At 44.3% G+C, this 17,741-nt stretch overlaps 1 protein-coding gene across 4 annotated transcripts in view; it reads left to right on the forward strand.

Annotated features, from left to right (window-relative positions):
- Positions 1-518: 518 nt before the first annotated feature.
- The window catches only part of LOC149365167 (bleomycin hydrolase), a 32,481-nt gene continuing 15,258 nt past the window's right edge, over positions 519-17,741 (forward strand). The window contains exons 1-5 of one of the 4 annotated variants that reach the window (XM_089575268.1): positions 519-846; positions 1,422-1,573; positions 7,279-7,431; positions 13,422-13,652; positions 16,939-17,031. In XM_089575268.1, coding sequence (XP_089431394.1) covers positions 834-846; positions 1,422-1,573; positions 7,279-7,431; positions 13,422-13,652; positions 16,939-17,031 — 642 coding nt within the window. In that variant the 5' untranslated portion in view covers positions 519-833. Of the gene's footprint in view, positions 847-1,421; positions 1,574-1,657; positions 1,898-7,278; positions 7,432-13,421; positions 13,653-16,938; positions 17,032-17,741 lie in introns of those variants that run through there. The other 3 variants (XM_089575269.1, XM_089575270.1, XM_089575271.1) reach the window with 3 other exon arrangements.

Here is a 17,741-nt window from a genome sequence, read left to right on the forward strand (position 1 = left end):
CTGATCTGTTCATTTTGAGTTTTCAAACTGGATTAGCTTTCGTTTACATGCTTTGATTTCAATATTTTTTTTGCACTGGTCTCTGGAACGCATAGTGAATCTATTCAATGACATTAATCGGTACAGAAGAAAGCATCGCAGTGCCCCTTTAAGGGAAGGGTGAATTTGCTTAAAATATCCGTCAAATTTGACATTTTAATAGAGAAAAACTGGAAAAATGATACTGAAAGAATTTAACGCGGGGGAAATCAAAGGCTAGATGGCGCAAGCTGTCGACCAACACCACGGTGTGCCCAACACATTGGAGGATTGGTGGCTGAAAAGCAGAGATGTGGCATAAGGTTAGAATTGTAGGAAACCGTAGGTAAAGACGGTGGCGATTCTTAATGAGAATTGCCAACACAGTAAACAAAAAAAAAATAAAGAAGAAAAGTTGAGCATGATGGCATTTGCCACCACCCCGTTTCAAAGGGGGCGCTCCTATTCAATCATCCATCTATCCATACAAAGGGTAAAGTCACAGCCATTACCATCCATTCACCGACGTTTTTCAGGATTTTTAGCTGTTTTTCTTTCACGCTTTTTCATACGCGCATAGAGAGCGCTGTGGGCACTGTGGGTATCGGCCTCTGCCTCCTGCGGCCGCCTGTGCGGTGTCCGGCTGTTGTGCCCAGTCTTCCCAGTTCGCTCTTTTGCTTCTCGCTTGTGTAGTCTAGGGGTGTAGCTCTTTCATTTGCATCCTCTGCATCCTTTCGACAGAAACCTACGCTTGCCGACCGAAAAGAAAGAGCCTAGTAATCCTTCGTCCGCTTCTCAAATTGGAGAGCTCTTCCATGATGGCACTGGGTAAGCTGGCGACGATTCATATCTTGCGCACGTGAGTTTAGCAGTATTTTTCTAAATTTGCTGTTTGCTAAATTCATTGTCGTTACGTCCGTTCTGCATCTGGGGTAGTGTGTTTCTCTGTTTCATCTTACGTCATTATATTTTTCTGTTTTGCCTCGCGATATGCACTTAATATAACATCATCTAACCTTGCGTTTGGCGCATGATAGCCACAGTTGCTTATGCGCCATAAAACCCCATATAACTAATTAACTATAACTAGCTCACACAAACCAGCATGCAAGCCGTTTTTGGAAAGGATGCGTGTGATGCGCGATGCGCGCCGCTGCGGTGGCTCAGTGGTTATGGTGCTAACATGTGGCACTAATTTTAACATGTGTCATACACTAGCCTGAAGCGACTAAAAACCTTGTGTTTGGTGCTCTGTGGTCTTAGATGCCCTTGCATCATCATTGTTGCTTGTAGGGGATTGTAGATGGATTGACTTCATATTGGTCCAATCATTGTAGCATTCTCTTGCCATGATTGCACACTGTGAGAAGAAAGTCTAAAGGAGGGACACTTTGGGCATCTAGCTTTGCGCAGGGAGACGCTCGAGAAGTTCCAGAAGGAATTCGAGAAGGACCCAAAGAACCGGCTTGCACAAAATGTCTGCACAAAAATCGACCTCAGGGACCTCTGTCAGAAACGCACATCAGCTCACTTGAACCATGTTATGTCGCATAAGGCAAGTGCTTATTTGCTTCTTGTACGAAGTCAACTGTGTTGTCCTTTGAGCCTGTCTTCTGCAAAGAAGGGGAGTGAACTGTTTTGTCTGGTATTGTGCATTTACATGAAAGGAACAGAAAATTTCCGAAGCTTTAATTTCATGATATGATGGTGTACTGCCTTGCACCTTCTAGCATGGCATTGCAGATGGCTGGCAGGTGACTAGCAGACACAAGGTAGCCATGCTGTCTTCACTACGGGTCAACATCATTGGTTAGAGGGGAATTTCCGGCTTCATTCTTGAGTTGTTTCAGATTATGGCAGTGTCAAAGAACATAAACAGGTATGTACGTATGTTTTCATGTGTGTAGTGCCATAACGTATCTGAGACGCTGCCATTAGGTCCGTTCGATTCACCGTGCACGATCTACACTATAGTTCATGCAGTGCACAGCAAGTGCCATGCAAGTGCTACACTCATGCAGCGCCAGTTCAGACGTGCAGGCGTAGCGCGACACTAGCGCCAAATAGGAACGAATGCTAAAGTGCAGAAGTCATGCAAGCCTTCTGCTTCGTTTGCGACGCGCGCGCGCGGTTGTCACGTCTCCTTTCTCTGAGCTTCCAAGGAAAAGAAAATGGACCGCAACCTGCTGCCAACGGTCATACAAACAGCTATGGAGCTTGTAGACTCCGACAGCAGTGACGAAGAGGATTTTGAGGAACTTATTGCAGTGGCAGTGACGAAGCTGGCAAGATTGAAGAGGAACCGCATGCCTCGTTACTGCGAAGAAGTCGTAGGCCGATATTATGACTTTGAGTTCAAGTGTTTGTTTCGCCTGTCTTGGGGCACGTTTGAAATGGTTGTAAGTTCTTTCGAAGCGTCGCAGTTTTTTCCACACCCTCCCGGAGGTTGTCCTCAAGTGAGTGCCGAAAAGACTTGTCTTATTGCTCTAGGCTACCTCGGGCACCAGAATGCCATGTATTCGCTGGCTGACCGATTTGATGTGTCAGTATCTTCTGTGAGTGCTTGAATTGATAGTGCTGAACTTTATGAACGGCATTAGTGAATCTGTGATCGCCTGGCCTGACCAGCGTCAGCAGGAGTGCATCAAGGCTGCCTTCTTGGCGAAAACCGGTGGCAAGGGACCACGCAACTCTATCGGCTGTGTGGACGGCTGCCACGTCGAGATCAACAAGCCCGCAGAGTCGCCGCAATCCTACTACAACTGTAAAAAGTGGCCGTCGATAATACTGCAGGGCGTGTACGACAATCGCGATAGGTTTATTGATGTTTTCATTGGATTTCCAGGGTCGGCCCTTGACGCTAGGGTACTTCAGGGCAAGTCCTTTTTTTAGAGACTGTTCTCAGAAATGCAATAATGGATACGTGCTGGGTGACTCGGCATATCCGCTACTACCTTGGCTTTTGACACCATACCGGGACAATGGGCAAGGCTTTCCTTCGTGGAAGAAGAACTTCAATAAGGTGCACTCGTGACAAAGGGTTGCGATCGAAAATTTATTTGGACTGCTCAAACAATGTTTTTGAAGGCTGTAGACGCCGCAAGCATTAAGCAATGCTGCCTGGTCATAATGGCGGCATGTGTGCTGCGCAACATGTGCAACGAAGAGAGGGACCTTTTCGAAGACCTAGAACACCTACCCCAGCAAGATGACATCGAGAATGACGAAGGCAGTGATTTCGTCTTTGACAGTGCTGGCAACTGCGAAAGCATGCGAAATGCTATCGCACAAACGCAGTGCTGATGTGTGCCTCTGTGCAGTTTCTTGAGACTACAGTGCAAGCAATAAACATTTATGAGAAAGAAATTAAGTTAATTTATTCACTGCTTTTCGGAGCCTGCCTCTGCCCCTCCAAGGCGGCAACGCGGCGTTCTAGAAGAGCTAATTTTTTTTTCGCCCTTTCAGCTCTCTCCTTCCTTGCTTCAGCAAGTTGCTGAATGAGTAGTTCAACGGAAGTGTTTTTCCTCTCATCCGTTTTCCCGATCTCGGGAAAGACTGCCCTCGCTGTGGTGGGCCTTCCTCAGACACGTGCGGTGGGCTCGGCGAATCCGGGTGTGGTGAGCCTGCTTGGTGCACATCACAGCTAGTGGATTGTTCACCAGTGCTTGGTTCCGGGGGTGTGCTAGAACATTAAAACATTTTGAGCCTTATTTTGTAAGGTGTGAGCTGTACAACTACTGTGACCTCACCTGCAATTTCTAGGCTCCATCACTCTACCAGGTGCCAGCAGAATGGTAGGAGTAATGTGATGCTCCTTTTCTAAAATACGAGCCATTTCTCTGAAATGGGCAAAATAACAATTGATATTTTTGTAAATGACCAGTACAGCAGTGATGTGCACTTACTCTTCAAACTCGGCCGCCGCGGTGGCTCAGCGGTTATGGTGCTCGGCTGCTGACCCAAAAGACGCGGGTTCGATCCCGGCCGCGGCGGCTAGAATTTCTTTGGAGGAGAAATTCTAGAGGCCCGTGTACTGTGCGATGTCAGTGCACGTTAAAGAACCCCAGGTGGTCGAAATTTTCGGAGCCCTCCACTATGGCGTCTCTCATAGCCTTAGTCGCTTTGGGACGTTAAACCCCATAAACCAAACCATAAACCAATCTTCAAACTCGAACGTCACCCGCGAGTGGCCAGACGAGGAATTTTTCTCTTTCGTCCTTTTGTATGCCCTCTCCAGGGTTTTCCATTTATTTTCAACTTGGAGAGGGCTCAAGTCAGAGCCAAACTCCTCGTTTATGCTGTCCACCAGGGACTGCACAGCATTTTTTTCGTGCTGCATGAAACGAGACGTAACAAAAAGCATGCAGTGTATCAATTACCAGACGAAGCTGTCCTGAAATTAATATACCTTGGACGCAAGTACAGTACATTATTCGAAATGACCAGCGCGAAAACAGATGGAGACAACTGAAGACACGCAGACGACAGGACGGGCGCTGCTCTTGTCTCAGTCTGTTTTTGCGCTGGTCATTTCGAATCATGTCTCACCAACTTGCCCAATCAGCAATTTTGACAGTACACTACCTTACCAGGTACTGTCACTTCAAAAAAGAAAAACGTTTGTAAACGTAACTTCCGCGTGGTAGCATGTAAACCTTTTAAGCTTTCCGCACTCGTTCGGACCAGTAGAAATGAAATAAAACTTACCGGAAGCCGCCCTTCTTTCCCACGAGCGCTTTCATGTATTTATAACGCTCGATAAGAAAAAGTCTTGCTCCTGATCCATCGTTCGGGCTCAGGAGAGCTGCTTCGGGGTGGCGCGTTGCTCTGCGGCGGCGGCGGTGTGGACGTTCGGCCGGGTGGTTATCCGGGGGTCATGTGTTGTCGCTCAACACCACCAATATGATTGTGCCGTCTGTGCGAGAGTATAAATATTGATGTTTTGTGAGCCACGCTAAATAAAGCGGGATAGTTGAAATCTGAGTCGTAGCGTAGAATAAAAATCTGCCAAATGTGGAAGGAGAAGAGGCGACGCACACACGGCTGAATAAAGCCAACGTATTTAAAAATGTTGGATAGCAAACATGCCAAGCTATCTAACTATGAACTTGGTTAGTACCAAGCTCATTTACAGGGAACGAGAAAAAGCGAGGAACAAATTAGATGAGTAAAATAAGCCAAAAAAGAAACAAGTACCATGCAAGCGCGGCGTCGGAGCATGAAGAAACGCATGCACGTGTTTCTCTTTTTGTTGACTGAGCGAAGCCTTACCTGGTGTAGCGTACATATATCCGTTCTCTGAGCTCAGTTGTTGGCCGTCTTCGCCGATAGGCGTTAACAGTGTATTAACGCCGTTGACAACGCCGAACACGCAGCCATCGTTCGAAACTGCCATTTTCAGGATCGAAGTAGCGCACGCCTCTCGCTGTTGTCTGCTGTGGCACTGGCTGCACGCAATCGGTACTGCCAGTCGAGAGAGTGTAGAATTTTTCTGGATTACGACTGCATGACATCTACACTTGTGTGAAAAGAACGGCGTCGTGTAGAGGGCGCCAGGCTACACTCGTGAAACGAATGGCGAAGTGCTGCCTGCACGAAGAAAACTAGTGTAGGCAGTGTAGGTGAATCGAACGGACCTATTGTCTGCATAGTACAGTGCAGTGCCTAGGGTTTAACGTCTCTAAGCTGCACCAGGGCTGTAAGAGTCACCGTAGTTGTGAGCTCTTGATTATTTTTGACTATATGGGGGGCCCTTAATAGGCTCCTGACTAGGTTAAATAAGCAAGCACAATGCATAGGCGTGGCCGTTAGGATTGTCTCTGCAAAATATTAGCGCTAGCGCATGCAGCTCGTTCGGTCGAGAAGCCATTGGCGTATTAGTAGTTGGCACTGCGTGTTGGAAATAATCTGGGGATGCGTAAGAAAAAAAAAAGTCATGGTAATTTGTGTTTCTAGTGATTGACGGTTGATTGGTGTGCGATAGGAGATGAAGAGTTAACGACATCATTACAATTAATTGATTAAAGGAATGAAAAAATGGAAAAAGGGGGTTAACAGGTGTCAAAACGATTAGAATGAAAAGCCAATGCTTGATTGTGGTAATTAAGAAAATTTAGTGTAATTAATGAATTGAAACAATTGAAAAAAACGAGAAATGTGTTCATTTACACCACCACCTCCTGCAACACGCTGTCACGTTCCACTCTTAAAGGCGAAGCTTAATCGTCCGCTAATTTTTTTGTAAGGTGGGGAAAATTGAAATCAACTTCCTCATCCTCTACGCTGGTGCCCTAGGCTTCTCTTTGTCAGCATAGCTAATTGCATTTTCATTTCGATGCCAAAAAAAAGTCTAATACTCTGCCTCTTATTTGTCGTTAATTTTGTGCTTTTTTACTGTGAATGTGCTTCTGCATTTCCATGCCCCAGCCCTCCAAAAATGGTATTTATATTCCACGCATACGATGGTTGCTGAAAAGGAAAAAAGCAAGAAAAAATGTGGGGTGAGGTGGTGCCATGATGTGGACATCTGACATTCTCCGTGCCTCCTCCTAAAAATACAGGAGGAAGGGTAATTTTTCTTGCAAAGGCTTGTCACTTGGGCGGTTGAGACAGACCAACTTGGAGAGGGCATGGCAGAGAGAAGCGACATGAAATCATTTGATTGCAGCGGCTGTAACTCTGCTGTTAATGAGTATTTCAAAAAAAATTTGGGGGCTGTGCGTTCCAAAGAATACCTAATAGCCGCTGGAGTATAGCAAATTTTCTACTATAATGCATTCTGACATCACACAGCATACTGTATGTTAATGGGGCAAAATGCAAAGAAAGCAGTCGTCACTGCTAGAACTGGATTCCAAAGCCCCATGGTCAGCACTGCAGATTCGAGAAGTGCGTGACGGTTGCTTGGGGATTTTATCGGTTAATGATAAAACCTCTTTTCCACTGAACATCAAGTTATAGAAATCTTTCATACTCTATTATCTGCGGTATTGGATGGAGTGGGTTTGGGGTTTGCTTTGAAGAAAAGACTGGAAGGTGTGCTACACTGTCACTGAGTTGATCTGCTGCTGGTGTATGGGTGTGCACTGTGTGTATGGAGGAGGTGCATTTCTGAAGGTGTAATTTTCTAAGGTTTAATGATTCCCAGTTTGAATAAAGTAAAAATAGTTAAAGTATACAAACTAGGAAAAGCAGGTGTGTTCTGTTCTTTTTGCAGCAATCTTGCTCTGGTTGTTTTCTTTATATTTTTGTGTATTTTAGGTTGATGTGGAAGGGAGGCCGCCAACCAACCAGAAGGTGACAGGGCGGTGCTGGTTGTTTGCCTGCCTGAATGCCATCCGGGTTCCAGTGATGAGACACTTGCAGTTAGAAGAGCTGGAATTCAGTGCTGCTTACCTGTTCTTCTGGGATAAGGTGAGCGCCATGCGTCCAGCGCGACTTGGCACGGAGAAAGCAAAGGCCTTGCTTGCTTGCTGGTTGCTCTGTTTTTTGCTTCCCGCAGAATTGTTATACTTGCATATGTTGATATGCATATTGTTGATCCTAAAGGCGGGTTTAGTCTTGCACAACCTGACTTCACTTTCCATGGCCTTCAGACCTTGTTTAGAAAGTGACGAGCAGTGGGAGCTCTTGTATAAATGTCTAAGAAAAAAAAAAGTGCCTTCTGGCTGTGATGAATTTTTAGCTGACTCCCTCCTGTAGTTTAGTTTATGCGCGAACCGTGTTACACTATTAAACATTGTGCAAAGCTCTTCATCGCGTAGTACACTGGATTGCACTTGGTGCCTTGTGCTGCTTGTTTATCCCTGCAGATTGTGCTGTGCTGTGTCATGTTTCAGTTTTTCATTATTTTGGAGTGCTCTATTGAACAGTTTTTTTTATATATATGTAGGTGTTCTTTTGATTTTATGGGTTTTGATTTTATGGGGTATTGCAATGCCTATCCATGATCCTGCTGATGTTTCATGACGCTGTGCTGCAACCCATGGCTTTTTCTAGGCAAGAATTTGAATCGCTAGCAGCAGCAAAAATGTGAGAATGAATTGCCGTCGCTCCACGGTCCATAGCCACTAAGTTAGACTAGAGTTACTGTACAGGCTTTCACATGAACACAGGTTCTGACAGGGCACGCCTTCTAAAAATTTATTGCTCTGTGGTACGATCATCCTTAGACTATGATAGTATAGTATATGGTTCAGCAAGGCCATCGTACTTGAAGCGACTTGACCCAGTGCACAATTTAGGTTTACGTCTTTCAACTGGTGCTTATAGGGCGTCGCCTATAAGCAGTCTTTATGTTGAAAGTAATGAACCATCACTTACAGACAGAAAAATCATGCTCACATGCTCTTACATTCTAAAAATCCGTTCCCTACCGAAACATATCTGTTACAAAATAGTTACAAAGTATTCATCCAGAACACTCTTTAATAACAAACCACAAGCTACCAGGCCACTCCTCCTGCGTTTTGAAGATACGTGCCAGAGTCTCTGCATACTGAACACATTACCTAACATTGCGCTCAGACTAGGGCCACTACCTCCATGGTACAACTTTCCTGCGATATGCGATATCACTCTTACACAGTTTCACTAAAAGCAAACCCCGCAACAACATATAGGGCAAGAATTTCTTGCACTCGAGGAAAAATACAATGGTTTACGGACCTTTATACTGATGGTTCAAAAACAGATGCCTACGTAGGAAGTGCAGTAGTACGAGGGCATGAGAAGGAAATAATCAGACTTCCACAGTGTGTATCAATTTTCATAGCCGAATGTTACACTGTATGCTTAGCCGTAAAAAAAAGTAGTAAATGAAACCTCAGCAAGTATTATTTACACAGACTCCTTTAGTTTACTTACAGCTCTCCACTCTAGAAATGCAATTACCCCGATGCTCGGTGACATCGTACACAACATAACAAAAGCCATAGCTCAAGGAAAAAACATAAAACTTTGTTGGGTGCCGAGTCATGTCGGAATTAAAGGCAACGATCTCTCGTTGCCTTTAATTAATCTCTCGAGCCTGGCAGACTTTTGCGCTGCCAGGCTCGTGGCAAGCAAATAAAGAAAGTAGATATTCCCTATAAAGATTACATGAACTCTGTACATTGTGCAGTAAGGCAAAAATGGCAGTCCGCTTGGGACAATAAAGCAAACAACAAACTACTTTGTAAAACCAGTTTTAGGAGAATGAAAATCCTGCACCCACCAAGAACGCTTCAAAGAAGTCATTATTTGTCTTCGTATAGGACACATGCACCTGACACACAATTTCCTACTGACTAAACAAGATCAACCTATTTGCGAAGAATGCGGAGTTGAAGTTACAATAGGGGATATTCAAAATTCCAGAAGTGCGCTTTCCCGCATAACAATGTCCCAAACAAGATGGCTGACCATGCCGTTTCCAGCTGAAACAAAGCAAGAAAGATTGGTTTTTTGTTTGATTCTTCCGAAATACGTTTCTTACATTCTATCCAGACCTTTAGCGCCTGTCCTGTAGGCCACGTAGTTCCTTTATAGCGAAGTCGGCCATCTTGTTTGGGGCAACATAGTTATGTGGCAAAGCGCACTTGCGGAATTTTGAATATACCCTATTGCCCACATTTTATTCTCTTGTATGAAATTGGAAAAACTAAGGAAAAAGCACTTCACTCAATTTTATAACGAATACATCCCTTTTCATCCTACACTGCTTTTAGGAGATGATGCAATTGTTGATATATCATGTGTTTTTAGCTTTCTTAAAGAAACGGGATTTCTTAAATGTCTCTAAATTTTTACCCACTGGTCTGCTTTAATTCTAATACACCTCAGCCACTTTCTCATGCCTGAGGAGAAGGCTGAGGTTTTAATTTTGATTGGTTGGGAGTCTCAATATCCTTGTCGAGCCAAGGATAGCTACTGAGGTTTCCGAGCCCCCTTTAAGGCTTTTACTAGTAATCTCTACAGGACAAACGCATGAGCCGCAACCGCACCCTTGAGCACTAAGAACTTGCTTCCTATGCATCACTCACTTTGGGATTACCAGTCACGCACTGTGCACCACGAGTAGTCGGCAGTGGTGCATGGCATGGCATCTTAACACCAAATATGAAGCTGTAGCAGTCACCATCCTTCATTCTGAAACTACAGTCAAGCCCACTCATAACAATACTGGTTATAACAATGTATCGGATATAACAATGGTCAGTCATGGCATCATCAGCTTTGCCACGTGTTCTATGGTAAAATAAACTGCTTATAGCAATGCTGTCAAGGCACATTATTGATTATAACAATTAAATCTGGTAATTGAGTGTCAACCATTATAGAAAAAAAAAAAGAAGGAAATGCTACAACCACACCAGCAAAACCATGCTTACAACACAAAAGCGCGCACGTGGGGGGCCGACCAATGGACTAAGCTGGCGCAGCAACGCCACGAAAGCAAAAGAAGCAGGCGTCATCGCGTCAGGAGAACTGCTGCATTGCTGCATTGGCTACGCGCGCCATGCGTACCCACAATCAGTCGGTGCAGTGCGCGCGCATGCAGCCAGCGCGGTTTTTCTCTTGTCAGCTGTCACTGCACCCTTAGTTCTGCATGCTTCTTGAATTTCCCATAATAATCACTTTCGTAAAGATGGCTTGATTCCTGTGACGTGGAGGTGCGCGAAGCTCCCGGTGGCGCAGTGATGGCGGTGCTTTGGTCATCGGTGAACGGTGAACATTGTTCCGGTTCCCTGAAGTTCGAATTAATGAGCTTTTACAGGCATTAGAACAATCAAACCCCTCTGGGTATTTACTGTCAATAAATGCGGTGAAGTTTGTCATCTTTTCTTTTTTTTGGCACAATCCTGTTATAACAATTATTGGATATAACAATGGTATTTCCATGGCACTTGAATATTGTTATAAGTGGGCTTGACTGTATAACAATATGTTCGGTGTATCTTCAATCACATTTATCCATGGCTACATGACTTAGAAGCACGTTTGAGCAGCTGCTAGAGCCATATCTGGTAGGGCGTGACTTTAATGCGCATCACTCTTTTTGGGGTAGTGAACAAATGGACACTAGAGGCTGTATTTTAGATTTTATTCTGTGCAATAATGTGTGGGTACTGAATACGGGAAAATTTCTACTGCTCTACAAGCACTGGAAAAATGAGCTGCTTGGGTTTATCTTTTAATTTTCCATCTGTTTTTACCGATTTTAAGTGGGATGTTTTAGATAACCCGTATGAAAAGTGATCATTTGCCTATCAGTATCAGGCTATCATCCTCACCGTCAATTATCCCGACCAAACCTCGCCATTTGTAGTTGCATTTAGCCGACTGGGCACTTTTTCGAGAAAAAACCAGTCTGGAGAAAATATTTTCACATGATCACGGTATAGATGAACTGAATGAAATGTTCACAACCTGTACAATCACTGCTGCACGGTTGTCTGTTCCTCAGTCCTCGGGAGTGGTGCGATGAAATCATGTAGATGGGTACACACAGAAATGTTGAGAAGTGAAAAAAAAAAACAATAAAAAAAACAAACAAAAAAATAAAAGCCTGGGGAATTTTGCATAGATACCAAACTCAAGAAAACCTAATAATTTTCAAAAAGGCGAGAGCACAAGCATGGTATATTTAGCGCAGTGCCGAGAAAACATCATGGAAACCTTATGTGTCTTTATAAACAGCTCAACCAGATCGAAAAAAAATGCGGAAGCAAGTTCGAAAACTAGATGGCAGCTACTCAGCCTTCATTGTGCCTCTCTTGACACCTGGTACACAAACAAGTATAGGGGCACAGGCAGTATATTGGGGGAGCACTTTGCTGCGGTTTCTAGTTCTTCACACTATAGCCAGTCATTTTTAAAAGACAAAAACATAGCTGAAATACACAGGCTCCCAACAGGTGGAGGTGCAAATAAAAAATATAAGTCTAATTGTCCTCAAAGAAATCAATAGAGTGCTGTCTGCTAGCAAAAGACTGCACCAGGACACGACCAGATACACTACAGATACACTATGAAATGCTTGCCTACCTTTCCCTGCCTGCCGCAGAAGCACTTTAATTGCTTTAATAAAATATTTATAGAAGTAAAAATACCCAACAAGTGGAAACTGAAACCTGGAAAGCTGCTGAACTCCCCTAGTAGCTATAGGCCAATAGCACATACAAGCTGTCTCGCCAAATTTTTGAGTGCTCTTGTAATAAGATCAACTTTTGACCTTTAAGCTCGCGCTTGACATCCATCAGTGTGGTGTAAAAAATGCATGCTCAACAATTGACAGTCTAGTTCGCCTTGAAAATATAGTCCGAGACGCTTTTATACCTAAACAACACTGCCTTGCGGTCTTTTTTTAATCTGGAGAAGGAATACGGCACAATCTTGAGGTTCGGAATTCTTCGCGACCTAGCAGAGCTTGGCATCTGTGGCAGGGTGTTAAACTGCCGAAATGATTTTTTGTCCAACCGTTCCTTTCATGCATGCCTCGGCTCAACCGTCTGAAGGAACTTCGTTCAAGAAATGGAGTTCCTCAGGGGTGCATCTTATGCACAACACTTCGTTATGAAAATGAATTCCATAGCCATAGTAATCCCAAAGTCGATCATGTATTCAGTCTGCGTTGATGGTATCTATGGGCAGATAGGAATGGTTTCCAGTTTTCCACACAGAAAACAGTGGCTGTACTGTTCTTTCTCAGACAAGGCTGACAAATCGACCCCACCTTACACCTAAACAAAAGCAAATTACCTGTACAGAATGAACTTAAATATTTGAGCATTGCATTTGACAAAAACTCTTTTCTTCCTCACATAAAAGAAGGCCTCATGGTCCCAGAACATGCTCAAAATACCTACTTTCACGAAAACACTAGCGATCCGATGGAACATGTTTTTTACGAATCTACCGCTCTGTAGTATACTCTGTCTTAGATTATGGATGTTTAGTGTATGGTTCAGTGAGACCATCTTACCTTAAATGACTGGATCTGATACAAAACCCAGGATTGTCTCTCAACTGGTGCATACAGAACATCCGCTGTGAATAGCCTTTACATCAAAACAAACCTCCCCTCACAGATAGAATAATGCTTATGTGTGCATATGTAATAAAAATAAAGTCCCTACGAAACACTATTATCCCACAGTCTCACAAAGGGCCCTTTCAAGACTCTCTCCAATTATAAGCCCCAATCAATGACCTCTGTTATTACGCTTCGAAGATGAATGTCAAGAGTTAGGATTGCTAGAAGCCCTACCTGATGTTGCCCAAAGACACAATCCACTGCCACCGTGGTACAGCTTATCCCTTTGTGTGTGATTTCACATTAACACACCTTCCTTTCCTGGTTGCAGTAAGTGTCAAACTTTTGTGTGGGGTGTGACGCCTTGCCCCTGTAATTGGTTCTGCAGGTTGAGCGCAGCAACTACTTCCTCAACAACGTGGTGGAGATGTGGCGCCGTGGGGAGCCTGTTGAGGGCCGACTGTTCAGCTTCCTGCTTCGGGAGCCCCTGGAGGACGGCGGCCAGTGGCACATGGTGCACAACCTGGTGGCCAAGTACGGCCTGGTGCCCAAGCAGTGCTACCCAGAGTCGGCCCCCTCCGAGGCCTCACGACGGTTCAACCAGCTGCTCACCAGCAAGGTGTGTACGCAACTCTGCAGTCACCTGGCAGTCATTTGTGACACTTGCCTGGAGAAAGGGCTCCAGGGGGCTCCAGTTGTGCATGGTTTCTAAAATGAGAACAGTGCAGAGAGAGAGAGGAATGGACGGAAAGGCAGGGAGGTTAACCAGGTGATGCTCAGTAGGCTACCCTACACTTGGGGAGGGGAACAAAGGGGGAAAAAAGGAAAAAGAGCGGCACTGAAATGAGTTTTTCAAGTGTCCATCGACCACTCTGTCAAGGGGACAGAGGGCGTGCACTAAAAACTTAAACATTTTAGACTGGAATACAACCCCCAGCCCTTTAAGAATCTCAGGAGTGCTTTCACCGCTTTCCTTTGTGAGGAAGGTTGTGTCCAAGGCCCCAGAACCTTGGACTCTGTTAGAGGACGCGAGTCCAAGTGGTAGAGAGTAGCAGTCAGGAAACAGCGCTCTCGCCCATAACGAGGGCAGTCACAGAGGAGGTGCCCGATTGTTGCATCACAACTGCACTGCTCGCACGCTGGAGAGTCTGCCATTGCGATGAGATTGGAATAGGCGTTTGTCGATGCCATTCCCAGCCACAGGCTGCACAACAGCGTAGTGCAGCGTAGAACAGTGCAGGCATTCAAAGTAGATCCCAAGCTGTTGTTTCTTTAGAGCCTCTCTTGTGTACGCATGTTTCCTGAAGCTCATTTTGTGCTGTTTTATGAATAGGGTTTTGATTTATGGGTGCTTATTTTTGAGAAATTTGGTAGACCTTTTTTGATAGCATCAAGAGCCCCGTGAAGCGGAAAATCCAGTGTCACTGTTGGCGTGAGCGAAAAAAACCCCACAATAGCAACCTAAGTCACGTAAGCTTGTCATGTCATCACAACCTGCCCACCGGATTGTGAGCATACTGCCAGGCATGGCAAATGATTGTTTGCGAGAGGTTGCTCAAGAAGAGCAACCTCGGTCTAGCAAGCTCCACCGGTGGCTGCGTCTGAAATTGCCGGGGCAGTGGTTCATCGCTTAACTCTTTTGCTACCGTGGGAAAAATGACTGTTTTTATTAGGTCTGAGACATTTTTTCCTGCAAAATATGTGAGGTGTAAGAAAGCAAAATTTACATGAAAATGGTGCCAATAGAATGTGATCGCTGAAGACATTTTATTTCAACACAAATACTTTGTGTGATAATTGCTTAGAAAGTCTGCAAACACGCACAAAAGTTGAAAATTTAGAAAATGTTGTATCCACAAGACAGTATGCCTTGGAGAAAAAAATATTGAAAACATTCTGGAATGTGCAAAATGTTTCAGATTTATTTAATACTAACTAGCCACCAAAAGTTTGAATTTTATTGATTGATTGATTGATTGATTGATTGATTGATTGATTGATTGAAAAAAGTATCGGTATGAGGTACATACATTAATTAGTAAAGGAGGAGGTCCCAAAGTAGAAACTATAATGGGGACCTCCTGCTATTAACTTCATATATGACGCATGGTAAAAATACGATAGATAGCAACTATATAGCGGAAAACAGGTGCAGTGGGAATTAATAATCGCAGCAATAAATTTGATTAAGCGTGCTCAATTTTACAAACACATTTAGAAACACTGCAGAAAAAAGAACAATACTATACAAAAGCACTCAAGCAATAAAAGCCGTACACAATAGGTACAGGGTTCATTGGCATAGTAGTTGAGGGTAATTAAAAAGTACATACTTCACTATGGCGTCCCTCATAGCCCAAGTCGCTTTGGGATGTTAAACCCGATAAAGCACAAACCTTTTTCAAGGCTTTATGCAATCAGGCTTCAGTACGGGATGATTTCATGATTATGGGTAGCGAGTTCGCCAGTGATTGTTGAAAATAAAGCAGACTGTTTTCCATAATTAGTTTTGACTTTCGGAAGTAAGAGAGCTATGTAGGTGCCATTTTTGCTGTGTCTACTGATAGAGCAAAAATGACCGGACATCCCGGGTTTGTGCTGTCAAGGCAGGGCTTTGTTGTTAGATTAATATTTTGAGGTGTTCACTCAAGAGCAAGACCAAATTGGTGAAATTGGGCAGTGCCTGAAATGTGTCCTGTATTTCTTCGCAAGATTCTCAATGGGAGGCAGCAAAGGCAAAAACTCATTTTCTCAATGTCAAGTCAGCAGTAGGCATCGTTGATTCTTATTCAAATGAGCAAGCAAGAGCTCGTACAGAACTCTTTGCCATTGCCCCTGGAGATTTTGCTTTCCTGAACTTCCTCACTTTTTTGAGAGCTTTGGTACACTGGCGTACTGTGGCTTGGTCTGGAAACAATGCTGACTGTTGCTGCTTGGTGCATGGTGATGCATGTATCATTTATCGCAAGCTGAATGTACAAGGGTGGGCTACTCTTGAAGAGGAGGATGAGGAAGAAACAACTTTATTGACCCCAAGAACTGGGTCAGGTGAGGGGGGGTTGTCAGGTTAAGGAAGAGGAAGATGGTGGGTCCTCAGGCCACTCTAGGTGGTGGAAGGAGCTCGGTGTCAGTAATGACCGCAGAAACTCATGTTGACCCTGCTGCAATCGACAGCCGTCAGGAAAACCAGGTTGTTCAACTGAAGAAGTGAAGCCATTTGTGGGTGTAATGGTCTTTTCAATAGAATCAGTGGAAAAAGTGTGAAACCAGATGCTTTCAGGATGTTAATCTGCTGCGCTGACCATCTTGCTTGTGGTAATCCACTGAAAGTTAATTGCTCTTCTGTGCAGTGTGCTTTCTGTTATGTGTTCACAATTTGCATACCAAATAGTTTTTTTTTTTTTTTACAAAAACAAATATTTTTAAAAGTTATAAAGGCATGTGCTGACTTCTGGAGCCACGCATGGAAGAGAATAAAGCAGCGTTTGGAACAGAGCACTCAGCCTGTTTGCCTCATCGACCAACGCACATGTTCTGTAGCTTGTGAGAGTCAATTCTTGTCTCCCTACAAGGTGAAGTGAACAAGCAATCTTCCCAAGCTTATGATGATTATGAAAGTCAAGTCCACAATGCCTGTGCTGACCATGCCTGGTGGTTTAAGAGGAAATCGTAGCACACAGGTGGAAAACGGGATGGACAGGAGAGGACACGGGACAAATTCTTGTTTTTCCATCTCTCATCTTGCGTGTGTTCTTGATTTGCAAGCTACGATTTCCTCTTGACCATGGATTACCAACTCACTCAAACTCGTTCCCTGCTCAACTGGACAATTGTGTTTGTGTTAATCTGTGGCCAAGGGGTTACCCATTTACCACAGATTCACCGTATTCATTCTTGCTTTGCAGTTGCGGGAATTTGCACGGGACCTGTATGCACTCTTGGCAAAAGGATGCTCCGATGCCGACATTCAGTCTACCATAGAGCACATGATGGAAACTGTGAGTGGTTTTCAAGGGATGCTTGCATATTTGTGCATGTTTTAATTTAAAGGTTCTGTCAGAGCTTTGTTGTTCATGAAATTATGCTTGTGCTAAGGGAAGTGATTATTATGCCAGTCATGCTCTTCTAAATTAAATTAATGCTTTTTAATTTCCTTTCCATGAAGGTGCATGTTACATTTTCACTGAAACTGTTGCAGTACTTGAAAGGCCCCTGACCGCCCTCTGATCAGAAAAATGTTATGCTCCGGTGTTAGTGAGGTATTGTCCCTGGAACTTTTAAACAGTGAAGCAGTCGTGTTTGCACCACACTGCTTTACTTGCATAGTCATCCAGCAAACTCTCACACTTCGCAATCAACCGCGTCATCTGTCCCGAAACTCCACACTTGCGGCCAGGTGCACAGTTCAGTTCTTCGGTGCAAAGAATGACAGCCGTCTTGAATATAGCCATGAATGAGCACTGAACGCTTACTGGACATGGAGCACTAATTATTATTCACGAAGCACGACAGTAAAAATGGTAAAACGTGGCCGGCAGTCAAGTTGAATGCGTCAAACTGAGCCAAAAAGAAACTATGCTTGAGCAGTGTCGGCTCTTCCATCAGCTGCCGACACTCCCTTGAAGTGCTGCCGTTCCGAGTGGCGGTGTAGCCGTGATTGGAACAGTGTCCCTTCCCTCAACTATTGACACTTCCCTGAGCACCAAGT

The sequence above is a fragment of the Amblyomma mixtum genome, chromosome 2 (assembly GCF_055824585.1).
Source record: "Amblyomma mixtum isolate Tamu chromosome 2, ASM5582458v1, whole genome shotgun sequence".
NCBI lineage: Eukaryota > Metazoa > Arthropoda > Arachnida > Ixodida > Ixodidae > Amblyomma > Amblyomma mixtum.